General features: G+C 41.8%; 3 protein-coding genes across 4 annotated transcripts in view; 1 reads left to right on the forward strand and 2 right to left on the reverse strand.

Moving 5' to 3' along the window:
- bcl2l12 (BCL2 like 12) lies at positions 1-13,757 on the forward strand. Of its 2 annotated transcripts, none has more exons than XM_056400655.1 (8): positions 1-664; positions 3,765-3,945; positions 5,603-5,807; positions 7,589-7,790; positions 7,964-8,068; positions 8,857-8,930; positions 9,054-9,317; positions 10,960-13,757. In XM_056400655.1, the coding sequence occupies exons 2-8, from the start codon at positions 3,767-3,769 to the stop codon at positions 10,999-11,001; spliced, it is 1,071 nt and encodes a 356-aa protein (XP_056256630.1). In that variant the 5' UTR covers positions 1-664; positions 3,765-3,766; the 3' UTR covers positions 11,002-13,757. The 2 variants fall into 2 exon arrangements, with proteins under 2 accessions (XP_056256630.1, XP_056256629.1); XM_056400654.1 differs by having other exon boundaries at positions 3-664; positions 8,854-8,930.
- Positions 1-27,746, reverse strand: part of nosip (nitric oxide synthase interacting protein) — a 70,884-nt gene that overhangs the window by 13,602 nt on the left and 29,536 nt on the right. The gene's annotated exons all lie outside the window — the stretch shown is intronic.
- tspan4b (tetraspanin 4b) lies at positions 13,512-26,270 on the reverse strand. Its single transcript, XM_056400661.1, has 8 exons — positions 25,834-26,270; positions 23,313-23,382; positions 23,027-23,218; positions 22,813-22,887; positions 20,899-20,994; positions 19,835-19,948; positions 16,432-16,515; positions 13,512-15,563 (listed from the first exon to the last, which is right to left on the reverse strand). Exons 2-8 carry the CDS (start codon positions 23,379-23,381, stop codon positions 15,495-15,497), a joined length of 699 nt encoding a protein of 232 aa, XP_056256636.1. The 5' UTR covers position 23,382; positions 25,834-26,270; the 3' UTR covers positions 13,512-15,494.

A 27,746-nucleotide genomic window follows, 5' to 3' on the forward strand; every position in this document is an offset into this window, starting at 1 on the left:
TGTTGGTACTGGGTCAACACATGAGGTAGAGGAGTTACACTCATGTGACAGTCCTGCAAACCTCAGTTAAAGTAATACAGGTGAATGTTCCCATGGTAACATCTACACAGGGTTAACTGAGATTAACATCAGCAGTGACACTGGATCTAACAGAAGAATAACAAAGGGAGTTCTCCACACTGGTCATGTATTTGCACTTCATAGACCTGTCCTGTCACTGTCACTGATACATTTTGACACAATTATCTATTGATCAAAGGAAACGTGCAGTAATTCAGGTGATGCAACAGCACATGAAATCAGAACTTAAATGACACAGATAAAACGGGTGAAGATAAAAGGAATGAAACTGTAAAAAGATGCATTCGTTTGAAAAAAGAAATAAAAATGTTTCTTTTACACTGTAACTCTTTTCTATAACTGTGAAGAATAAAGTTGACGTGTTTCCAGTGAAACCTGATCATCAGTTTCCGGTTCGACTCAAATCTGTGCCAGTGTGACGGAGGCGCATAGCCCCTCCCACTGCTGAGACCGCGCTACACACACACACACATACACACACACACACACACACACACACACAAACACACACACAGACAGCACAGTTGCACACACGGCGAGAAGACGTGAAACTCTCGGCTGGACGAGCCGGACACAGACAGAGGTAGGAGGTGTTTGGTGGTCTGTCCTCAGTCCCGGTCTGGAGGACTTGCTGTGGTGTTGTTGTGATCTGGATGTGGACTCAAGAGGACTCGATCCCTCTTGTCCGGATGAGTCCGAGTCTCCCTTTCATTTCCACCGTTAGATAAACTGAGCTTTGTGTCACTGTAGCTCAGGTGTGTGTTTGTGTTTGTGTGTGTGTGTGCGCGCGCGTGTGTGTCTGTCTGTGTGTGTTTTCTCCAGCTGATAGTGTGTTGTGAGAAAAGAGCATAAAGTCGTGTTCGCGCTTCCTGGTAACTGGAGGTTCACTGTAGCTTCCCTCCCGTCCCGTCCGGCTGCTCTCCTCTCTCCTCCCTGCCCCGACAGCAGCTCCGATGACTAATGCTGGGGGGTGGGGGTGTTTAAGTTTGAGTGAGGGGCAGCGGGTTGTGTGTGTGTGTGTGTGTGTGTGTGTGTGTGAGGGGGGGGGGGGCAAGAGCTCCTCACGCTCCATCAGAGACACCAGACTGAAACGAGACTACATAGTCATCTGAAACTAGCTGAGAGTTCATCCCGCCTGATCACTGATCAGTCAGGATGATTGCTGTCTACAGCACTGTTGTGTTGTTAGGACTGAATCCAGATGTGACAGGCCAGTTTCCAGTGTTTTATTAAAGTGTGAAGTCCATGGCTCCACAGCTGGATTACTGTTACTGGGCAATTTGTTGCCCAGCATGCTGTTTACTTCTGGCCCAGTATAGGCCTGGTTCCATGGCCCAAATCTGGCCCATATACAGCACGGAGTCAGTCAACTGTGGGGTATAACAGCCAGAATCTGTCCAGATGTGTCATTATAACCCTCACACAGCTGCACATGTTTCTACAAAGTATCTGCAGATTTGTTGTGATGATATTTGGTACAAAACAAAGTGTCTAACTAATCATACAGGTGGTGGTTCCATCCCCGGCTCCTCCGGTCTGCATATCGAACTGTCCTTCGAATCCCAAATTGCTCCCAATGTACCATTGGTGTATGAGTGCGTGTGTGATAGAATGTGTGAATGTGTGTGTGTGACTCATAATGTAAAGTGCATGGAGTGGTCATTAATACTAGAAAATCTCTATATAAATGCAGTACATGTATATTGTGGAATCATATTTGAGACACTGGCGTGACTCAGAATGACTGAAAAAACCATAAGCAATGATTGAAAACAGATGCAGGTCTAACCTGTGATTACCTTCTACCTAAATCTCCTGTGTCCTTCCTGTTGGTGAGATCGCTGTGGATCTAAACACTAAACTGTGCCTCACATGATGATCCTCAGTGTAGAAACTATTTTATTCCTGTGCTGTTCTGTCAACAGAGGTCAGACACTTATGGAAAAGCTGTTTTTAAAATCATTTCTCAAAAACATATTTTGGTCTGATTCAGACTCTGTGTTACTGTGATTGGAATCCTGTTGGTGATCTTATACTGTATGTGTGAGGTCGACAAAGAGCCGGAATGTGAACTGACTGGATTGTCCAGCTGTGTGTGTGTGTGTGTGAGTGTGTGGGTGTATGTGTGTTTTACTTTCACTTAGTCTGTTCTAGTACTTCAATACGATCATTTCACTTCCTCATGTTTATCCTCTTGTAGACCAGTTAGGTATGAGGAGCAGTTCTTCCACTTTCACCTCAGTCTAATTCAAATTCAAATTCAAAGAAGCTTTATTGACATGACCGTAGTCAGATACAGCATTGTCAAAGCCTGCACAAGGCAACAAAACACATGGATACAACAGTTCAACAATACTCTGCAAGAGGACAGAGGTCAAACACAGCCTGTCCTTCTGTTCAGCACAGTCTTCAGATCCAGGTCCGTCTCACCAACTCAGTCTGGTTGAGATGTGATCCCTTCTCACTGTGTAACGTCAGTATCAGGTCCTGATGCTCCGGGTCATCTCTGGCCTGTAACGCCCCTCTGTCAGGGCCTCTGTCCACAATACAGCAGCACATCTGGACCCGTATTCACAAAGCATCTGGCGATTTAGGAGAAAACTTTTAATTGAAAACTTTTAGGAGTTTGCTTTTTTTAAGTTATTTTTTGAGCATTGTAAGACTTTATTCAGATAGCTACAGAGAGTCAGGGAGAGAGGGGGGGGGGATGACATGCAGCAAAGGGCCACAGGTCGGGTTGTAATGTGTTGCAAATCACGCACTAAGGAAGTGTAATAAGTGCTTATTAGAATATAATAGGATCTAACTGGTGTGTGACGATGAGAAATAAAGATGCATTGTGCTCTCAGCTTCCACAGCCTAATGTGTGTGACATATGGGAGTGGAAACTGTGTCTACTTACAACCTGCACAGGACTGTGGATAGCAGCCAGATGTGACCTGATGTGCTTTGACTTTAGTTTACAGTACAGTTTTCTTCTAATGAGGATCGGTAAGAAAGTGAGACGATGTCAAATAAAGGCGAGATAATATGTGCCGGATATAATATGGCACTACATTCCTCTGATTATAGCTGTCTAATGAAGCTATAGGTCCATGAAGGAAGAATTCAGTGTGAAGTAATACAGCATCATTTGTAGAATAGCTTCTAACTGTAGCATATTTTGGATCTAATATGACATTGTATTTTATTTCTCATTAGACAGTGATTTTTTAAAATTATGTCTAATAGCATATTAATTCATTAGAGTATAATTTGGTGTAATTATGTCTAAGCATTGTTTATTTTGGATCTGATATGTAATTATAGGCGGTTTTGTAATTTCAGCATAATTTAAGTGTAGCCTCTAAAAAGGGTATAACTATATCTGTTTACCGTCTAATGAAGAACATATTTTGTTTAATTTTATGCAAACTATGGCTCAGCACTTATAAGTATAACCATAACCATAACATAAATTGCGACCACAAAATGCTTTGTGAGTACGGGCCCAGGTTTCCAACCAGCCAAAGACGCCTCGTGTCACTGTTCATCGGTGTACACTCACTGTAGGAGTTTGACTTGTTGTGTTCCTGATCTTCACACTGTCTCAGTCTCTTTATACTTGATGTCTTATGAGGATGGTTTTCAGAATAAGAGACTGATTTGTTGTGTGACCTGTCCTCTGTCTCACCTGATGTCAGTGATGTCAGAGTCTGCAGGACGCTGTGCCTCCGTCTCCTCCGTCTCCTCCATCTCTCTGGTGGAGGTCAAGGCCGAGACTCATCTAGTCCTCCAGGCTTTCCTCCATCGGACCCTCTCGACCCCTGTGAAAGAGAGGCCTGGGAGAGTAGGAGGGGCTTACACAGACTTCAACAAGTACAGGTACTGTAACTCACACCTCCAGATTTCTTCTGTTGTTTTCTCTGTGTGACTCAGACTGAGAGCAGCGTTTTATTTTACGAATCCTTCTCCGTCTCTTCTGCCATGTGTGTTTGTGTGAACCTCTAACCTGGAGTAAACCACACAAACATCATAGTATTCCTCCTATTGAACGGCTGGATGAGTGGTAGTGAATGGTTGGATGAACAGTAGATGGTGTGACATTTTGTGATGGGGTCCTCCAGGAGTGTTGGTCAGATCACACACCAGTCAATCAAATCCAACCCAGCACTCTGGTTGTTCAAGTTATTCACACAGGGCGGCAGGTACAGTGTGTATCAGTGTGTGTATCAGTGTGTGTATCTGTGTGTGTATCAGTGTGTACATCAGTGTGTGTGTTTGTGTGTCAGCGTGTGTATCAGTGTGTATATCAGTGTGTGTGTCAGTGTGTGTATCAGTGTGTGTATTAGTGTGTACATCAGTGTGTATGTTTGTGTGTCAGCGTGTGTATCAGTGTGTATATCAGTGTGTGTGTCAGTGTGTGTATCAGTGTGTGTGTGTGTATCAGTGTGCGTATCAGTGTGTGTATCAGTGTGTGTGTCTGTGTGTGTGTGTGTATCAGTGTGTACAACAGTGTGTGTGTTTGTGTGTCAGCGTGTGTATCAGTGTGTATATCAGTGTGTCTGTCAGTGTGTTTGTCAGTGTGTCTGTCAGTGTGTCTGTCAGTGTGTTTGTCAGTGTGTCTGTCAGTGTGTCTGTCAGTGTGTTTGTCAGTGTGTCTGTCAGTGTGTTTGTCAGTGTGTCTGTCAGTGTGTCTGTCAGTGTGTGTTTCAGAATAACGAACAAAAAAACACACTTAATCATTAAACATTAATATACTATGTGTAGTTGTGAACAACAATTTCCACCACTACTACGGTGGCCCTTAGAGTTCAACTCTTCTTGTTCAATGCTTTGTGACTCTTGAAGGTTAAACATTGAACAACAAGTGCATCCATCCATGTGTTTGTGTTTTGACTGTTTGCGTGTGTTTTTTTTAAGCTGCAGTGTGTTGAGCTCTCAGGGCCACTGTAGTATTACTGTTATAACAGTGCTGCGTTTAAAGAGGAAACTTACAGCATTCACAATACAACAGTGCCAGCTGGTGGCTGTATGGGCGAACAGCAGAGTGAACAACAGGCTTGTTACTAACTTGTAACAGTCAGCGTACATCATACACACACAACGACACAAACCGGAGAGTAATGGGTCCAGTTATATGCTTACATATAAAAAATAGCAGCAGGTTGTGTAACATGAACACGACCACATTAATGACAATGCATGACCGGCTGAAAACTGGTAAATACATGACAAACCTGTTACACTACAAGCGTCATGAGAACACCCATGACAACACTGATATATATCTCTGAGGAAGGCAAACTAACAAGACATCAAACAATGACGGGTGTTCAGATGGTAGGGAGCCTTCAGGAAGCCCCATCAAAGACCAGTGGACCTCAAAGGATCTGGATCTGCCCGGTCTGCTGAAACATCTCCCAGGGGACAGAGGGCAGTCATACACAGAAACACTGTTGGTGTGATAGTCTGAATGTAAACAGCTGCTTTTGTCTGCACCTGAACCTGCTGTTCCCTGTACTTTGACTTCCTGTTTTAGCTGCATACCACAACCAAAAGCAAAGGACGGCGGGGACTCTCAGACTGAAGATGTCAGTTCGTCAGATGAGAAAAAGTCTGGATTCAAAGACTTCATCAAGCAGCTGCCTCGTCGTAACACCTCACGCTCCTCCGCCAAAGACCCTAAAGGCTCGCTGGACCGGGACAGCCCAGCAAAACCACCTCTCCTCAGAGACCAAGCAGAAGTAAGGGAGTGTTTTTTGTAGCCAGAAGTCACACTTTGCTTGTTGATTTAATAAAAGCTGCAGTTGTTGTTCCTCTAGTGGTGGAGTGTTGGAAATCATCACCCACCTGTTAGGTTGAAGTCCAGAACAAGATATCTGTCACCTGCTGACCACATCTCCATGGCTTCTTGATATACTAATGTTTCCAGAGATCTCTTCACAGTTACACTTCCGAGCATCAACCCTTTGCATTTCAGACAGTCGATGTGTTCCACTTTCAGGTCCACGTACTTTCAGGCAGTTTGTTTCTTTGGTTTTAATCCAAAAATGAAAAAATGTGAAAACAGTTTTTCTGTTTTGTAGTCACAATTAAAAAATGAAAAAGTAGAATATCAAATTGGAATAAACAGTCCAGTTCTGATGTTTGCAAATTCCTTGTTCCTTGTTAAATTAAGAACGAAGAAAAGTAGTCAGGTGGCACAGAAGTAAAGGTAAATATTTCAAAATAAAGCCAAGAGTGTAGAATTGCCATTCTATAAAAGTGTAACATTATAAAAGCAAAGATCTTTTTTTCTTTGCTTTAAGACATGACAAATATTTTATTAGATGTGTGTGTTATTTCCTTGTGTAGCATGAAGTAATAGCCTCATTAATTAATATGTGGAGATACACTGTGTGGTCCTTCCCAGATAATATTGTCTACAGTAACCAGCAGAGGTCTCCACTGTTACCTGATGATTGTTCAACCTTTCACTAAATCACTTCATATTTATATTTATATTTATATTCATATTCATATTCATATTCATCATATGCTACATGATTGAGCTAATGTTCACCGTTAGCTGCTGTTGGTTGTTGCTTGTAGCCGACGCTACAACCTTTATTCTAAAATCATCAGATCATCGGTCGAGACTACAGACGAGTTTCAACAGACACCAGAGAAATATAATAAACAAACTGTCTGTGTGTGATTGCATAATTTTACACTTTTATAGAGTGGCCATTCTATCCTCCTGGCTTTTATTTTGAAATATTTACCCTTACATCCATCCTTTCTTTATTCTTCAACTTGTCAAAATCCAAATTGGGCCATTTCTTCCCATTTGACGTTCTTGTTTTTCATTTTTTTTAAATCTGAGAACAGAAACATAAAAAAGGTTTTTTCATTTTTGGTTTAAAACAAAAAGCGACCATCCTCAATGTACACCATTCTCTTTCACCCCTAAAGGCTTGCATTTCAGAGTTTAACCAATTCATTCAGTTCGTTTGCAGAGGTGGAGTAAATAAGTGTGATGATGAACTTTTACAGACAATCAATAGAAAACCATCTTGCTTTTATTTATTTTAATTAACTAATTAATGTGCTCTGGAAATAAAGTTGACTTGACATCAGAAATACAAATGTAGCTAGATAATGAAGACTGGAAAAGGCCTAAATACAAAGGATTACAGTAGTCCAGTGGAGTTGTGATGAAGGCGTGGATTACTTTCTCCATATCATGGAAGGACAGAAGTGTGGAAATGGTTCTTGACCGATAGAAACAATTTTTAACAACAGAGGTGATGTGTTTAGTGTGAGGTACAGCTGTGAATCATCAGCATAGAAATGACAGGAGCTGTTAGACTTTCTAATGGTGTTTCCAAGAGGGAGCATGTGATCTCTGTGACGTTACAGGGACCGTCGGTCTCTCCTGATCACTGTGACCAGAGGGGTTTGGTGAATGAGGTGGTGATGTCTTTCATACCACATCTATATCAGTTACCACATCCTGAACGCTGAGCACAACCTGTCCCCACAGGATGATGTCATCTCCCCCTCCTCTACATCAGAGGATGATGATGAGAAGAAGCAGAAGAAGCTGAACAGGAAGAAGATCAAAAGAAAGATCTCGAAGTTCTTCAGGTTGAAGTTGGAGAAGGACAAAGAGGGGCATGGATCTAAGAAACCCACCACACTGTCATTTAGCAAAGACCCGGAACCTGAGACCATCGTCTCTCCCAGTAAGATCCTAAAATTTAATCTGCACACTATAATATTCTGGACTCTGAAGCCAAAGTGTTATTTTTTTTACAACCTGTGTTTTGTCTGCATGTGAACACACTGACACAGCTACAACAGAGAGTTAAATGAAGGTTTATATCTCATGTCACTTGTAATGTTGTGCTGAACGTAGACCACCCACCTGAGTTCTACGATGAGGTGGCTGAGAAGCTGGAGAAGATCGCCCAGAGGTCCACCAGCATGAAGAGACCCAGCCCCCCAGCCCGGCCTCCCCCAGGTAAATATAGACACACACACATGCATGCACGCACACACAGTCTCTCTCTCTCTCTCTCTCTCTCTCTCTCTCTCTCTCACTCTCACTCTGTTTAGCCACTATACATTTTTAATGGAGCTATATGTAGGTTTTGCTACATAGCTAATGTTAGCATTAGCAGCTGTTTACTTGCTGAGTTCAGCATCAAACCCTCTTGTTTTGCTTCTATTTCTATCACGTGTTTTCTTCTGCTAAAGTTCTAACCTGATGTCCTGTGAAGCTGTTGGCAGGTGACCTTCACCTCCACATGCTCCCAGCAGAGAAAACTTAAATATAGCACCTTTACCAGGTGGGAGTAAAACCAGCTGCTGCATACCCAATTGTCCCACTGGGGACAAATAAAGTGATTGATGGATGGATGGATGGATGGATGGATGGATGCAGCATGGACAGGGCTATAGTCAGACTCAGAATATGAGTGTTGTATATCAGTGGTGTGGTGTGTCGTGTAGGACTGTGACATATACAGAGATGATCGGTAAAGAGTTGAGTGAGGAAAAGTACATGAACAACAACTTCACTAAAGGACTAAAGGTGTCCATTTACATCATGTGTAAATCAGACTTTTCAGACTGTCAGACAGATTGTCCCTCGTCAAGGTAAGAACACGGAGGGCAGGTGTGGATACATACCTGCTACTGAGGTGTTAACACTTGTATTCACAGGCTGACACCAGTGAGTGGCCTTGAGGCTAAGAGCTGTACGGCCCACTCCCAGTGACTGTGTGTCACACTTCTCTCTCTCAGCAGTGTGTGATAAAGAGGCCGTGGTGCAGCAGCTGGTTCAGGTGCTCTCTGTGGAGGGAGACTCCATCAACACTAAGGTGGGTACGCCTACACACAGGCCCAGATAAACATGCGGTACACTTCAAGACAGTGAGAGCTTTCCTGTGTGTGTGTTCACCTGTGTTCATGTGTAACCTGGCTCCATGCTATTCTCCTCACAGATCCAGTCAGACCCCTTCCTGCGCTCCAGCCTCACTCGTCTCTCTTACGCGTCGTTTGCCAAACTTCTGGACACTTTCAGCAGCCGTCAGGTGTCTGAGGCTCCACCCCTGGCGCCGTCGGCCAGTCCGACGCTGCGACGCATGGCCATCACCATGGAGGTGTCACGGCGGATAGTGACGGCCACAGGAACCGTGCGCATGCAGGGCTACGCAGAGTGCTACATGGAGACCTTCGCCCCCTGGGTGAAGAATCAGGGCGGATGGGTGAGTGATTCAAGATGAGTCCATCAAAGATATCTGTCATATTAAGTGTATTCAAATAATGCTACATGGCAAATGTAGCTCTAATTCTGCTGCTCTGCTTTGTGACTTGCTCTGCTCGGTGATGATGATTTGAAGACTCCTGATGAAGATCTCTGGTAGATAGATAGAACATTACTCAGTTGAAATGTGTCATTTCTGTGGAGTGCATGATGGTCCAGCTAGAGCTTCAGACCTCCGACACTGATGACTCAAGAGAGAGGGGGACTAGACTGTGAAAGATATGCTGCTGGAAGCATGTCAGAAATCTGACCGGTCATTGACATAATGGATTCCCTAGCCCCTGACCCTAACCTTAACTCTACCCCTCACCTAAACCTAATCCTTACTCCAGAGCCGGACAGTAACTCAGTACATTTGCTGGAGTACTGTAATATTTGCAGTATCTGTTCTCTACTTGAGTAGTATTTTTCTTTTTGTAAACCTCTGACTTTTACTCCACTACACTTAAAGACAAATATTGTTCTATTGTTCTGCAGGTTCTACAGTCAGTCAGTCAGTCAGTCAGTCAGTCAGGCAGTCAGACAGTGAGTAGGTTGTTTCAGAGTCATTAGGTTCTGTAAATGTGGACTTTGTCCACCTCTGGCTAACTCTTAAACCAAGTCACTGCACTAATCAAAATCTGACAAACTCACCATGTGCATTCCTCATCCCCCCTGAACCTACCTATTCCTTATCTGCTCCCATTTTGTCACATTTTTTGAACATATTTTAATATCTATCTGTACATACTCTGCTATACTGCTATTGCTTTACTATATTATTTATCTATTATTTATCTTTTGTAAATCTTTAGTATTTGATATTTTCATTTTGCATTTCTTCTGTACTGTCCACTTTGGTGCTGTAACACTGCCGGACTGATAAAGGAAGGAATCTTATCTTATTTTAAATCTTAATCCTCAAACAGACATTTAAACTTACTCGCGCATTTTGGTCCCCACAAAGCTGTTGGACCCCTCAAGTATAGAGGGCTCCTGGGTTTCAGACCCATGAATATAGTAAAGCAAGCACACACACACACACACACACACACACACACACACACACACACACACACACACACACACACACACACACACACACACACACACACACATGACATGAGCCATGACAGGGACAACAACATGTGACAAAACCACCAGGTTCAGAACTGGACGACAATGGACCAGGACTGAGATCCTTTTTACTTCTCTATGTCTAAAACACCCTTATTCAAGTGGCCGAGTAAAGAAACCATGAAGAGTGATGTGGATTTACATGTTTATCAGAGTTATATTTGTTTATGTATTTATATTATATTTGCCAGAGTTTATTTAAGATGATTTTTCATGTTTAAAGTCTAAATTAATTTAGATTAATTGTGATCATAATTCTAATTCTTATTAGATCAAAGAAACCACTGTGGAGAAACTGGTCTGAGAATCAAATCAAATCATGAACCAGATCAGAAACTGCCCTCCTCAGTGTCCTCAGTGTGACCACGGTCTGGACCACATCCAGATGATGATGAATGAGGAACCTTGCACTTACCTCTAACAGTATATGATGATCTTTATTCTCACTTCTTTGACTTCACCTCCAGGAGAACGTGGTGGATCTGGATGAGTCTGTGGAGTATGACTAAGTTCTCAGAGAGACCAGGTGTCTGATCAACTCTGAACTCTGGATCATCCGGTGAAGAGACGGACCTCGCTCTGATTTCCCACCTGTGAAAAGACTAGGTTCCAGAGGCCTCTTTGATTTCTGATGATCTGGGATCAGAAAGTACTTTGGCCACAGGTTTACAGATTTTACCCAGTCAGAAGAAGAAGAAGCTGTTTGATTGTTGTCAGTCACTGTGAGAGTGACAGCAGCTTGTACTGGTGCTCTGAGTGTTTGTAGTGGATGGTTTACATCAACGAACACACCTTTTGTCTTTTGTCAGTAACAGACAGAATGAAGCAGGTTTGTTGTATTAGTGTCACAGACTGACATAAAATAGTGCAACATAATACAACACTTCCTGAAACCAGTTGATTCATATTGGACAAAAGTGAAAATGTCAACTCAGATTCTGAGTTTTTATCTGATTTTAAGAAGATGTTTGGTTGGAAGAGTCAATAGACAAACAAGCAATTTTAATGCTGGTGACATCACAGTTCTCATACTCACTGTCTCCCATTCCTGACCAAGGGAGGCAGTAGACTGACATGTCATAGACCATATTCACATGGTGGCCATTTTCCTCTGACGTCAAGCTAAGCCTTAAACACTTTAATGTCTCTGAAAAAAAATCCTGAGCGAGAACAGCGAGATGGTCGAAAAATCAGATTGACAGATGGGCAGATGAAGTTGCCAGATGTTGAAGGTAACTGGAAACATTGTAGTTTAATGCTAGGCTTGTAAACGTGAAGTTTGCAATTAACATAAATGTAAATGTTACTGCACTAAAGTTGTCAGATGACAAATGAATCCACCGGCTTGTGCAAACGTTGAACATGTTATATGGTTTCATAATCAACCTGCACCGATGATACAGTAATACGACGGTGAAACTGCTAACGTAACCGGTTGAACAGATAGCAAGGTGGCTAACGTTACATTACAAACTTGATTACATGCAGTGTGTTTTACTTCCAGGCTGAACTAAACGTGTCTGAGATCTGCATTGATATTTAAGTTGTTTTTTTTAAGTTCCTTTTTTGGGCTTTTAATGCCTTTAGTCTAGATTCAGTGAAAGAGAGACAGGAAAGTTGGGGGGCGAGAGAGAGAGGGAAGGGCCATGGCCGCTGCAGTAAGGACTAAGCCTTAATGCTGCTCGCTCTACCAGCTGAGCCACTGAGGCTAATAAATTCATTTCTTTCCTATTGAAGCATGTAGCACTATCAAACAGTAATGTTAGCCAAGAAGTGGTTGAATGCTAGCGTTAGCAGTTGTCTAACAGTAGCCAAAAGGTTATCAAATATGTTGTTTTACCTTGAAATATTGGCCAGCGTCCCTCCAGATTTTCATTGTCCATCGTCTTTTCTGTTGTTCATCGATGGGGAAGGAGGAAAATGGCCACAGTGTGAATATGGTCTATGGCGTCACTGGCTGAGACTGTGCAGCTTTCAGAGGCTACATTCAGCCTCCAAGAACCTGGATCAGTCAGTGGTACTGATGCAGTGACAAAGAGCTGATCCCAAAACAGCTTCCCACACATAAACACCTTTACTTTTTTTATTGTTGTTGTTTGTTAAATCTGCAACAACAACAACTTCTTGAGACACACTGACTGATCATGTGTTTGGTCCACATCTGGCTCTTTAGCTGCAAAATGCTCCACTATGTTCACCAGATGTTGCAGCTGAAGATGAAGCTATGAGAGCAGAGAGCGTGAAGCGGAACAGAAAACAGAAAAACACTGAGCTGACTCACTGTACAGATGAGGGAAGCTGCTGATGATTCTCTGGAGCTTCACCACTACCACTAGCTCCTGAACATTGTCATTGATACGTTGTTATTATTATTATAAAAAATATTGATTATAGCTTCTTTAAAGGTGCAGTCTGTTATGTAATGTAAACCAAAGGCTTCCAAAACTGCAACCAGCTGATTGAAACAAGTTCACTGATACACAGAACAACTGTAAACACCAGGGTGTTTCTATTGTTTATTTATAGTTTATTTATAGTTTTACATTCAGGTTTGAAAATAATATGAACACACGTGTACTTTATATTTTATGTATATATGATATTTTCTGTTTGTTCTTACTGAATCGATGATCAGATACAGGTTCAGACGGACTGTAATGACTTCCTCTGAATACACCTGGATCTGAATAAAAGGAGAACTGTGTTCTTTTTTACTTTTAGTTCAACTGTATTTGTATTTAGTTTCACTTTGACATGAGAGAAAGAACATCTCTTATCTCATCCTCATCTCTAAGAATGAATGGAGCTAGGAGAAGTAGGGACAGAAACAACATTTAGCCATTCATTAATGAACTGATGCTTTCAGGTCATGGTCTATTTTAAAGACTGTTGACCTGCGGTGACCTCTGTATCCAGTCTTCTAGTGATAAACCTGAGAACATGAACAACCACTCCACACCTCCTGAACGTGGTCGTAGTGAAGCCAGTTTTTATATAGAACAGACTCATGACTCGAGTGTGTGTACAAGCATTTTTATTGTGTATTTACAAGTTATTTATTATGAGGGTATTTTACATGAGACATCTGCACTGTTAGTTTGTAATGGTTTATTCACCTTATCTTAAAGACACAGGCTACACAAAGAGTCAGACACATGTTACATAGTATATAAGAAAAGATTTGGATTTTTGATTTCACTTTTTGTCTTGAAAATATTTTGTATGTTTCTATAAAAGTGATTAAAAAAAGATTTTTTTAAAGATCCGTTCATTTGTTTTTTCTCCTTCTTTTTATATCAAAGCATCTTCAGAAATGACCTTTGTTTCATACACCTCTTCATTTGGTGGTGGTGTTCATGAACAGACACCAAACGAGCGCAGCTGGATCTAAATCTGGAGCATCTATTTAAACTGATTCAGATTCACGCAAATGAAACCCTCAGAGATTTTTTAAAGACAGAGAAGGGTCAGTGCAGCTGCAGCAACATCTGACCGCTGATCAGCCGATTGTTACTCACGGCATCCCATCCAAAGGAGGGACAGAGGAGGGGAGAGGGTTTCTGCTCGGGGGTGGACTCCTCTCCCCCGTCTTGTTCTTCCTTCCCAGCACGGTTCAGAATGTTGAGTTTCGTTGTTTTAGTTTCTGGGTTGGAAATCAGTGGTAGTCCAGGTATCGGTTTCTGTTTTGGCTTAGTCTGCATTAGGCAGGTGAGGGGGGAGTACCTGAGTGTGACGGCCCGTGGCGTGGCTGGCTCAGTGGCCTGCCTTTCTTTTGTTCTGTTTGGCAGGGATCTCCACGCTTTTTGATTTCTTTAGTATTTTTGAGTATGTTTTGGCTATGTTTGAAATAACATACATTTTTTTGTTCTTGGCATCTCTCTTGGCATCTTTTAAATGTTCCGGTCTCCAGTTGAGCCTTTCGTTTTGTCAGGGAGGCCGTAACACTGATCGTATCAGCAAAACAAACACAATGAACATAGTTTGAGTTGGTTCAGAATAAACTGAAGGAAGTCAGTGCAGCAGTGTGGCTCTTTGTATTTATCAGTTTTTGTCAGTGGCACAGAAACCAGCTGTATCAGGCAACAGTCCTTGTTAAGTAGAAGAAAGTCAGTTTTGGTCTTTTCAGTGAGTTGACTCTGTGGAGAGCTAATGGAGCTCACCTGGGTCTGTTTGTAGCTGTGAGGCTAATTAATGCTCATTAAGTCCCCCAAATAACACATGAGTTCACCTGTACTATAGTGTATGGAGTCTGACAGACTGACACACAAATCTCTATGGATCATTTGGAGACTCTCTCTGCCTGGAAGACATCAGAGAACAAAATGAAGAGCAACACAAACACAGTGGGAACACGACTATATGATTCAAACAGGGTCTATAATACAGTACTGATACTGTATGAGAAATGATATATATGCTCCAATGAAACAGATACATTGATAAACTCAGGTGTAAATAAAGACTGAAATAAGAGCTGCAGTTTCTGAAACAGATATGTTCAAAGTGCTCTTATATCACAGGAATAACATATCAGACTGACATCATGAACAAAGTGAACTCAGTGCTACATAAAAACTTTTTACAGGCCTGCTGGTCTAAAGCTTTCCCTCCTCAAAGTGAGCCAGCAGGGGAAGTGAAGGGTCCTCTGTTCTGGTCTCTGAGTCCTGGGTGGCTGATGAAGTCCAGATAACTGAATTATGAATAGTGAGTACAGTCAGTCCTGCTGAATAACAGAATGCACTGCTTGTTGTTTGATATTATAAACATCATTTGTAACAAATTTCACTCTATTATTTCATATCTGTAGAAAATACTGTTTCCCCTCAGGTGCAGAGTCTGTCACTGCTGGCTTTGTCCGGACCACAGGTGTCCACTGCTGGTTTTAGTCAGATACTGCTGGTTTGTCGGGGGATCTGAGGGGGGGCCCTTGAACCGGACCGAGATCCCTGAGGAGTTAGTGCAAAGGCTTCCCACCACAGGCCGGTGATCAGCTGCTCTGCAGTCAGTCCAGGTGCTTCTCAGCACACAGAATCTGACAGTACATCAGCATGGAGAACACCAGGGCCAAGATCTGAGCAGGGAAAAGGAGCACAGACACAAAACCTATCAACAGCTTCAATCACTCTGAACCTGATCCTGTGTCAGTAACAGCAACATTAACAACACAAAACACTGCAGTAAATATAAAGCACTTCTCCAAACATCAACTTGAAAAAGGTTTATTGTACATAGACAGTGAAGGTTTCAGAAGTGGGGGGTGGGGTGGGGGTACAATGAAATCAGAGGTTCCTAAAAAAATATATATATATATATATAAACTAGCATTTCTCATATTAATAATGAACATGTATTCCTGTTTGTGACTGCATTATCTCTGGCTGATTATTATTCTAGTAGTAATATAAACAAAAACAGATAAACCATTTTTTTAAAAAGCCGTGTTTGCAGGCTTCCTCACCAGATGCAGTCTGCCCCAACAGCCCCCACTGAGAGGCTACATCTGTCTGAAGACAAACTCAATCACTAGATACTGCTCGTAAAGCTTAGATGATGTGAGCACACGGTGATAACTGAGGTTTATCATCTGGAGTTTGGTAGCTGGACACTGTTCGTGTTCTTTTAGTGAATGAATTAAAGTGAAACTGTGGAAGTGAGTGGGACAGAAACAGGGGACAGTTGATAGACAGCTCTGTGTTGTGTTTAACAGACTCAGGTACATCATCATTATGTCAGTATACATGAATAACTGAGTGTGGAGTGTGTCCTGCTGCTAGGACTCTGGATGTGTACGTGTATAAAGCCTAATAACAATGTGTTTTTGTTATAATCTGCTGAGTTTGAGGTTTTATCGGCCAAAGAGATACAAGGATTTCCAATGACAACATCCATATATAGAAAACTCATCAAATTACTGATAAATAAATAGTGGAAATAAATACCTGCACAACACCAATACAGACTCCGAACACCAGGACTGAAGGGATGTTAGCGAGCAGCCACTGTCTGGCCTTCTGATAGCACGGCTGCAGAGGACAAACAGAGACAGAGCGTGAGGCAGGGCCCGGGGTGGGGAGGCCAACAAGAACAGCAGCAAAAGAAAAAGAAGTGATGATAAGTTGATGACAAGTTGAGCATGACCATGCTAACAGACATGAACATGGTAATAGACATGATGATGCTAACAGATAATGCTCACAGATAATGCTAACAGACATGAACATGGTAATAGACATGATGATGCTAACAGATAATGCTCACAGATAATGCTAACAGACATGAACATGGTAATAGACATGATGATGCTAACAGATGATGCTCACAGATAATGCTAACAGACATGAACATGGTAATAGACATGATGATGCTAACAGATAATGCTCACAGATAATGCTAACAGACATGAACATGGTAATAGACATGATGATGCTAACAGATAATGCTCACAGATAATGCTAACAGACGTGAACATGGTAATAGACATGATGATGCTAACAGATGATGCTCACAGATAATGCTAACAGACGTGAACATGGTAATAGACATGATGATGCTAACAGATGATGCTCACAGATAATGCTAACAGACATGAACATGGTAATAGACATGATGATGCTAACAGATGATGCTCACAGATAATGCTAACAGACATGAACATGGTAATAGACATGATGATGCTAACAGATAATGCTCACAGATAATGCTAATAGACATGATCATGGTAGTAGACATGATAATGCTAACAGATAATGCTAACAGACGTGATCATGGTAATAGACATGATGATGCTAACAGATAATGCTCACAGATAATGCTAACAGACATGAACATGGTAATAGACATGATGATGCTAACAGATAATGCTCACAGATAATGCTAACAGACATGAACATGGTAATAGACATGATGATGCTGACAGATAATGCTCACAGATAATGCTAACAGACATGAACATGGTAATAGACATGATGATGCTAACAGATAATGCTCACAGATAATGCTAACAGACGTGAACATGGTAATAGACATGATGATGCTAACAGATAATGCTCACAGATAATGCTAACAGACATGAACATGGTAATAGACATGATGATGCTAACAGATAATGCTCACAGATAATGCTAACAGACGTGAACATGGTAATAGACATGATGATGCTAACAGATAATGCTCACAGATAATGCTAACAGACGTGAACATGGTAATAGACATGATGATGCTAACAGATAATGCTCACAGATAATGCTAACAGACGTGAACATGGTAATAGACATGATGATGCTAACAGATGATGCTCACAGATAATGCTAACAGACATGAACATGGTAATAGACATGATGATGCTAACAGATGATGCTCACAGATAATGCTAACAGACATGAACATGGTAATAGACATGATGATGCTAACAGATAATGCTCACAGATAATGCTAATAGACATGATCATGGTAGTAGACATGATAATGCTAACAGATAATGCTAACAGACGTGATCATGGTAATAGACATGATAATGCTAACAGATAATGCTAACAGACGTGATCATGGTAATAGACATGATAATGCTAACAGATAATGCTAACAGACGTGATCATGGTAATAGACATGATGATGCTAACAGATAATGCTAACAGACATGAACATGGTAATAGACATGATAATGCTAACAGATAATGCTAACAGACATGATCATGGTAATAGACATGATGATGCTAACAGGCATGATCATGCTGATAAACATGGTCCAGACATGACAACACTATCAAAATGAAACCATGGCCAAACTGTGAGAAAAAACTTCACCCAAGTTATAAAACTGTAATTATGCTGTGGTGTTTTCAAGCTGCCTTATTCTCTCAGAATGAATCTGAATTCAGTCCAGATGTGTGTGCCTGTTCACACATGAAGAATGTGAGGAACGTTTCTTTCTGTTTTGTGTTGTTACAGTGCTTCAACTTTCACCCTATGGTTCACCCATCCTGAGACTTTACAGAGCACTGAAAGGAACCGTGTTACTGCGTATGTCAGTGCATTTACCAGAAATCACATGGTTTACATTACCACTGACCACCTCACTGCCTGCTGTGGTCTTGTATATTATTTACTATTTCCCAGGCAATAACCTTTGTTCCTGATGATTATAGAATTATAGATGTACTGAAATCTGTACATGCATAGTCTATATTGATGATCTATTATATACTGTTGCATTTGTCTACCATTGCCCACACACAGACACCTCATACTGTCAGTGTCAAGAGCATAGACTGAGGAAAAAAATTGAAATTTTATCCATTTACATAAAAAAAAGTGAAGGGGTCTGAAGACTTTCTGAAGCCACGGTAGAAACAAAGAAGACAGGATCACAGAGACTAGGCAGAGACGAGGGGGGAGTATAGAGTATAATCATTATGTAACGTGACCAGGATCATATTTCTGGAAGTCAGCAAACAGCAGGAATGCTATGTAGCAAGAACTCCATTCAGTAAGTGGTCACTAAACTGTGGCTGAGAGCTGACCAGGTTAGCATGGTGTTGTTGGTCCAAACACACACACATACTGTACGTGTGTGTGGTTTTTCTGAAACATTGTCCCTGGTACTTTGTATTTTACTGACATAGCTGCCGGTTAAAGAGTTAACACTGAGAAGACAGAGAGATAAATGTGTTCCAGGTGTGTACACGTGGATGAAAATATGAGCCCAGCAATGACCAGTGAGCTGACTGTCTGTAAGGAGCCAGACCGACCTGCTGGAGCCAGTGCACCAGAATACCTCAGAGCAGGCAGAGCCATTAGTGCCTTATTATATCTCCCTTGCTTTGAATCAGGACCCACTGGTAAGATAATCATCACTGGGGTCAGAACAACTCATCCTCATAGATTCTAGACACAGTGAGCAGTTACTGGAATTCATCATGTGTGAAGGCAGACAACTCATGCATCTGGCAAAGCGTCTACACACTTGGTAAACTACAATTACCACCTTGTGGTTTTCTGCCTCCGCCACTCAGACTAGTTTCATATTACAGCCCTGTTTATCCAGAGTCATAGAAAATATGAACCATTTGTGTGAAATTTTGTCATAATTGCTGTGTGAAGTCTTTAGTTATGGCTAAAAAAGTGTTTTGTGAAGTAACACTGACCTTGACCTTTGACCTTTGACCACCAAAGTCTAACAAGTTCGTCCTTGAGTCCCAGTGAACTTTTGTGCCAAATTTGAAGAAATTTCCCTCAAGGTGTTACTGAGATAGAATGGGACAGACGAACAAACATCCTGAAAACAGTATGACTCCGTCTCTGACTGTCGCCAGCCCGGCGGCAGAGAAAGCCCCCCTCACCAACCTCACTCCATCCGTCGTCACACTGGTCCTTCCCGACAGAGCAGCAGGACGAGGGCAGTGTTCCGTTCAGCACATCATACCAGTCTGTCTTGTTGGTGACTCCACAGCATTTGAACTGGGAAGAGAGAGAGTAGAGAAACACCACTCAGCTACCTGACTCATGTTCACACCACTGACCAGAGGGCACACACTGACATCACTTTACCAAACAATCCTTATTGTAGCACTGTATTTGAAGCATACTTAACCTTTTAGTGCAGCAGATAACTGCAATAATCTTTCAAATTTGGATACAAGCACCAAAACTGATATGTTTATCCCTCTGGGGGAATTAATTTAATTAATTAATTAATTTCAAGATGGCTGCCATTTCTGTCATAGGAAATTTTACCAAAGAACTTTACCCATGGGTCTGATTTTGTAGTTTAATCCTATGTTTGAGACTGTGAGGATATCAGTCACAGCTCTTAAATTTCCTCAGAGTTTTATTTGTACAATTTCTAACATCTTATGTGAAAAATTCTGCATAAAACACGATGTATTTGCAAACCATTCACTATGAATGATGAACCAAAAGTTCTGTAAGAGTCAACAGTCTACTTGTTTACTTGTCTTAACATTAGCGCGCTAGGCTAACTCGCTGGCGCTATGATAGTTAGCAAGCTTTTTGGTGAGTAATTTTTTTTGCGTGTTATTTTTGCTGAAATATACTTTCATTTCATTTTTTTTTTTTTTACAGTGTATTACATTTCACCTTCTACATTATTCCAATGTTTGATTTGACGCGTGGATTATTCATATGGGAAAATAGAGGGTGAACTTTATCAAAAGAGTAATACCCAAGGAGGATTTTAGATTAGATTAGATTAACTTTATTAATCCACAACTGGGAAATTCATTTGTGCCAAGTTTAGCATTTGTATCCACATTTGAAAGATTCCCCTTATATATTCAGTTATCTGCTGCGCAATTAAAGGTGGAGCAACTTATGACAACCTCCACCTACAGTCATACCATGTACCTGGCTGTTCTGGAGTCATGCCACACGAGAAACTGTGCACTCACCATTTTCTGGACATTGTCCCAGGATTTCTTCAGTCCAGGTTCTGTCTCATAAATCTTCATGCCTTCCTTTAATTCATCTTGTGCTTTGGAATCCAGCTGAAAAATAGAGTGAGAGAAGGAAAGATACAGTCATTCATCCACCTGTTATCTACACCAGCCTATCCTGACAGGGGTTGGGGATGAGGCAGTGTACACCTGTACAGGTCACAGGGTTGGCACACACAGATTAACCTGCGTGTGTTTGGGTTGTGGGAGGGGCTAACTCATTAACATATAATGACTTTCATATTTATGAGTGAAAACATCTACTACAGTAGGAAGGAACCGTATGAACCCTCTGAATGAATGTTACTGTGATCTGATCTTCATCTTCATTGAACACAGTCATTAAACCTTCACAGCTCTGGTGGAAACAGTCAGTCAACCTCAGATTTAATAACTGGTTGAACCTCCTCTGAAACCAGCTGTTCAGTAGCTGTGGATCAGTGATCAGAGTGATCACACTCCACGGCTAACTCCTTACTCCAGTTAGCAGCTTCTGTTCATGATCACAGTCGAGGGCTTCACACACCTTTTCACCTGCACTGTGAATGTTTGATCATGTTTTCAATATGGACCAGAACAATATAATGATTTGAACTGAACCAGAAGTAAATTTAATATATGTATATATAAAATAAATAGAAATTATATATAGAACCTATCAGCAATTGGAACAGTTTCATATATTTACATATATGTCTAGCCTACATAAATATGTATGTTTATGTATATAAGCTTATATTGTAGACGTATGTAAATATATATCCATCCCAAAGCCTGTCAGTATATGTTGATATTATATACAGTAGAGTCCAAGAGTCTGAGACCACTTTCCAGGGCAACAGGTTGTTGATGCCAGAGGTCAGAGGAGAATGGCCAGACTGGTTCGAGCTGATAGAAAGGCAACAGTAACTCAAATAACCAGTCGTTACAACCCGAGGTTTGCAGAAGAGCATCTCTGAACGCACAACACGTGGAACCTTGAAGCAGATGGGCTACAGCAGCAGAGGACCACACCGGGGGCCACTCCTGTCAGCTGAGACCAGGAAACTGAGGCTACAATCCGCCCCGGCTCACCAACATTGGACAATAGAAGATTGGAAAAACGGTGCCTGGTCTGATAAGTGTCGATTTCTGCTGCAACATTCGGATGACAGAGTCAGAATTTGGCGAAAACAACATGAAAGCATGGATGCATCCTGCCTTGTATCTACGGTTCAGGCTGCTGGTGGTGTAATGGTGTGGGGGATATTTTCTTGGCACACTTTGGGCCCTTTAGTACCAGTTGAGCATTGTGTGAATGCCACAGTATTGTTGCTGACTATGTCCATCCCTTTATGACCACAGTGCACCCATCTTCTGATGGCTACTTCCAGCAGGATAACGCGCCATGTCACAAAGCTCAAATCATCTCAATCAAACTGGTTTCTTCAACATGACGATGAGTTCACTGAACTCAAATGTCCTCCAGTCACCAGATCTCAATCCAATAAAGCACCTTTGGGATGTGGTGGAACAGGAGATTCGCATCATGGATGTGCAGCCGACAAATCTGCAGCAGTTGTGTGATGCTGTCATGTCAATGTGGACCGAAACATCTGAGGAATGTTTCCAGCACCTAGCAAGGTGTAATTTATCTAATCATGTCATATAATACATATCTGTATGGTGAGAGTAAGTTTTTATTGCTTATTTTCTTATTTATTCTAATTTCATTCTCTTCATTATCTGTTCTGTTTGACTGTTACAGACCGGAGCGAACGCTGAGGTTAAAGGATGTTTCCGTGACATTGCTGTGTACACTGCGATGGAACGTGTGACAATATAAAACCCTGAAGCCTTGAACCTGAACCTTGTAGACCTTAAACTCACCTTGTCGTGAAAGATGTGTATGACCAACACCAGAGTGACTTCTGTCAGGACCAGGAGCAGGAGGATCACAAAGAACTGGGCCGGGCAGAGAAAAGCAGATGGATCATTATTACAAGCTCTGAACATTGTCTGTTGACCAAAGCCACAAAATGGCCAAAAAATATTTCCAAAAAATGAAGAATATGATCAGCTTCTCATCATGTAGACCTCTCACCATGACCAACAGGCAGCGCTGCTCCTTCAGGGCTCCCAGGCAGCCCAGGAAGCCCGTCACCATGGTGATGCCACCAGCCACCAGCAGCAGGTTGGCAGCCGAGAGGGAGGGAAAGGACAGGGGAAGAGAGGAGAACTCTGCCTGTGTGAAGGACAGCCAGACTCCGACGCCGAAGAGACCGCATCCTCCGAGCTGTTCAGGAAGAGTCCCAACGCAGCGTTAATCACACGTGTATGTCCTGTAATGATGTGTCTGATGAGAGATCAATACTGCAGCAGATACTGACCCAGAAGATGAGGTTGAAGACAAACATCAAATATTTGACACAGCACAGACAACTCCGAGACACTGACATCCTGCAACAGAAAGAGGTTGAACAGTGATTCATGTGGTGGCGGTGGTTAAACAGCTGACTGGGGAAAGAATGTACAGTGTGTTGTGTTTGTGAGAGGGCTGGTGTGTGGAGATGAGGACTTTATTCAGAATTTGTCCCAGAGCGTTTTACAGTCAGAACAACACCCATGCTGTGCTGGGGTGGAGGGAGCGGAGTCACATGTAGGTTTGTTGGCTGCTGCCGGGATGAACACACACTCTTCACTAACTGGCACTGAACCTGAGGATCTCTCTGCACGGAGGCCTGTAGGTTTTACGCCTCATGTTAGGAGGTGGTTAGTCCTCCTCCTCTGTGGATGGGAGGGAAATTACACTGACTAACTCTGTCGCTGTATGTGTTCATGTGACTGTTGTTTTAATTTGAATCCAGATTTCATCTCATACAGAAGCTTGAGTTTTCAGCCACTGTGTCATAGTGTTGATGCTGTTGTGTTTTGATACCACGTAATGAGTGTGTAGGCACGTTAATGTGTGTGGGTGAAGTCTGATTTGTTTCTGACTGAGTGGCCCTCAAACACCACCACCCCACAACAGGAAGTCAAACTGCTGACAGGAAGGAAGCTCCCTCCCCTGCTCACTAGACCTAATTATACTGCTGAAGGCATTTCCCATGACCACAGCAATCCTGTGACTCACAGGAGAGCCCAGACCTTATACCAGGGACCGGGATCCAGATCAGAACCAGTGGAGTCTCACCCCTCATCTCTGGTCCATAGAGGCCACACTCACTGAACGGTGTGACTGACACTCTCATGTTAGAGACAGACTGACTGACAGTTAGCTTACTGTCCAACACTGAGCTTATCATGTTACTGATGTGGTGCAAGACTTCAAGTACTGTCAACCAAGGTTTGAACTAGAGGGGCCAGTGGGAGCCAGTGGGAGCCATGGAGACATGGAGCCATGGAGACGTGGAGACGTGGACTCCCCTGAAAACATGATTTGTGAAACTTGGGGGGTGTGTGTGGGAGGGTCCTCTAAAAATATCAACAATGTTTTTTTGCCATGTATTTTCTAGTTTTTTGTATCTTCATGCATGACCTCAATTTATCACTATTGCACTTTGATATAGACTCTATGGCTTGTAGGCAGCCTATACACACACACACACACACACACACACCTATATACACATATCAGATGTGCTGGCATAAAGCAAGTGGACCTGTATGCCCTTCAGCTGTGAATGTATCTCTGCAAGAGTCATGTAAGTCCTCCAGGCCAAGCTATAGTTAGCACACTACTGTCAACATGAACATCTGATATGATAGTGAGACCTGCAGTAATTAATGGAACATAAAACAAATGTCATTAGTGTGTTTTAATGAATGGATTTGATTCCTCTGACCCACATATGCCTGTACTGTATCTTTCAGACTGAGGGTGACGCAGGATTTATCTTTCATTAGATTTATTGCATTTGAATTACTACAAACAAAAGTAGTGAATTTATGATTCCACTTTGGGATTATTAATCTTTTGTATTTTTAATGTTTACTGCTTCCTCCTCAGTATTTTAGAACCAGGTTTCCAAGTGTCTGCCCCTGATGTTTCAGACAGTTATATTTATTTTTCCTGATGTGTCCACTGTGGTCTATTAGTGTGAACTGAAAATAGACACAGGATCATGTGGAGGCAAGGATAATGATGATAAATGATAATTCACAATATGAGTTGCCAAAAACAATCTCAGCCCAAGATCTACTGATCTACTTGTACTGGAGCTTTCTACCATATCACCTGGTCCTCATTGGCAGATTATTTTGCCCATTTCCCATAATGTTTTAGCAGTGGAGTACTAAACTCAACCTACACGCAAGTTTTCTGACACATTTGAACATCTCGACTCTTGTAAGGAAAACCTACTTCCTGTTGTCAGTCCGAAGAGCAGTGGTCCATTTATAGACAGAACATGAAAACACCTGAACACACTAGAAACTTTATGCGATGAGATGCATGTTGCAAACAGTGAGTTTGACAGCGGAGTTTCTCGATGCATGACTGTAAATGACGGAAACATTGTGATGAGGTCTGTGTCTGAAAACAGTCGACCTGTGCTGTCAGTCTTTAACCAGGGGACAGCAACAAAAAGCTCAACAGTCAATCACTGGGTTATAAACTTTACCAACTTTCATTTCACATGTTATTATTAGTATTATTATTTTTAGTTGAGATGCTGCGGCTTCCTCTCACACTCCAGTCTTCTGCTCTTTAATGCACTGCTGCTACTCATGGCAGTAAATACTAAAGACACAACCGTGACAGCCTGATGAGATCTGCAGATGGTTGACACAGAGAAGCCATAGCTCATTCTGAATGCATGTAAACTGAGCACCAGCATACACAGTGATTATTAGAATGAGACATGTATTCAGTTAAACAGGCTGAGTCTGTGAGTTACAACTGAACTTTACCTGAGGGAGAGTTCAGGTCTTTCAGATCTGGTCTTTGTCTCGATCCACTTCGTAACTCCTGGATTTGGTCTTAGGTTAGTTTTCCTCCTCAGATCCTCTTTGGACTGGTCCCTTCAAGCAGTTTTTCTTTCTTCTCCTCCTCTGTGTTACTCTTCACTCGTCAGGTAACTTGTCTTATTCCCAGAATGTAAACCTTATTCTGACTATGTAATTTTACTTTTCGTTTTGTTCCCTTTTGTTAACAGAACTCTCTCACTCTCTCTCTCTCTCTCTCTCTCTCTCTCTCTCTCTCTGTTCAACTATTTCCAGATGTGTGTGTTGTTGCCCGTCCCTCTCTGTGTTCCTCCCCTTCCCATTTTTTCCTGTCACTTGTCCCTCCTCCAGCCCACAGCCTCTTAAACTTTTTTCTCTTTGTTCCAGAAACCCTGGGTCTCTCTCCCGCTCTCTCTGTCGTGCACACACTCACACAGCTACACACAGGGACGTGCACACTTCCTTTCCTGACCTAATGGTGGATTCACTTCACATTACTGCTGACCATTTCCACAGCACACTGTTGTTGTTCAGTTTTAAATGTTTCATTGATTTTTACTCCTTTCATTGGAAATATTGACTTATTTCAAATAAAACCTTAAAAGTGAAAAAAGTAATTGCTTTTATTATTGTCAATGTTATGTTATGTTATGTTATGTTATGTTATGTTATGTTATGTTATGTTATGTTATGTTATGTTATGTTATGTTATGTTATGTTATGTTCTGTTATGTTATGTTATGTTATTACAATATGCATGGTTTCTTATGTTGTATTGTTATGCTATGCCTATGTTATGTTATGTAATGTTACAGATAGATAGATAGATAGATAGATAGGTAGATAGGTAGATAGGTAGATAGATAGATAGATAGATAGATAGATAGATAGATAGATAGATAGATAGATAGATAGATAGATAGATAGATAGATAGATAGATAGAAGGATAGCCTGATGGCAGTGGTAACAAAGGATCTCCTGAACCTCTCTGTTCTGCAGCGCAGTGAGATGAGACATTTGCTGCAGCTGTAGCTGCTTCTCTGTCCTGCCAGAATGTTGTGGAGAGGATGGTTGGAATTGTCCAAGATGGCCTCCATCTTACATTGCATGCAGCTCTCCACAACAGTCCTGAGTGAGTCCAGACTCCTGCCAAGCACAGACCCAGTCTCTTCATGTTGGACGTGCTGCTGCCCCAGCAGACTGCAGCATTAAAGAGTACACTGGTCACCACTGACTGATAAAACATGTGCAGCATTTCACTGCAGACGTCAAAGGACCTGAGCCTCCTGAGGAAAAAGAGCCGGCTCTGCTCCTTCAGGTAGATGGCATCTGTGTTTAGGGACCAGTCCTGTTTACTCTCCAGGTGCACACCTAGGTATTTATAAGTGTGCATCACCTCAATGTCCTTCCCCCATGTTCTGTTCTGTTCGGTTCTGTTCTGTTCTTGGTCACATGTTCCTGAGTCACTATGTTTAGTTAGGCACACTGACATAAAATAGATCCTCTGGTGCTCTGACTCCTGTTTAACTGCAATGAAGTGATGAAGCTTGGTGACACAACCCCTCCTCCCAAACCACCATAAACTACTTACTGCTAAACTCTATTTTCTACTTTTGCTCTCTCTATAGGAGACATGAATGAAGGAGTCATAACGCATTCACATACGTCAATATCAGTTTCGCACTTTTTTAATGAGTTTGTTCATTTTACATCAGGACTTCATCTCTCTGCTGACAGTAGTAACCATAACAATAAAAACAAAATACATGATCAGAATCTTCTGCTTCCTTTTCAGCATTAACATTATTACATGTACAAAACTAAACTCTGAGATTAAAACATCAAACAAACATTTGTGCACAATGTGTCACACATCATC

This window comes from Seriola aureovittata, chromosome 17 (genome assembly GCF_021018895.1).
Source record: "Seriola aureovittata isolate HTS-2021-v1 ecotype China chromosome 17, ASM2101889v1, whole genome shotgun sequence".
Taxonomy (NCBI): Eukaryota; Metazoa; Chordata; class Actinopteri; order Carangiformes; family Carangidae; genus Seriola; species Seriola aureovittata.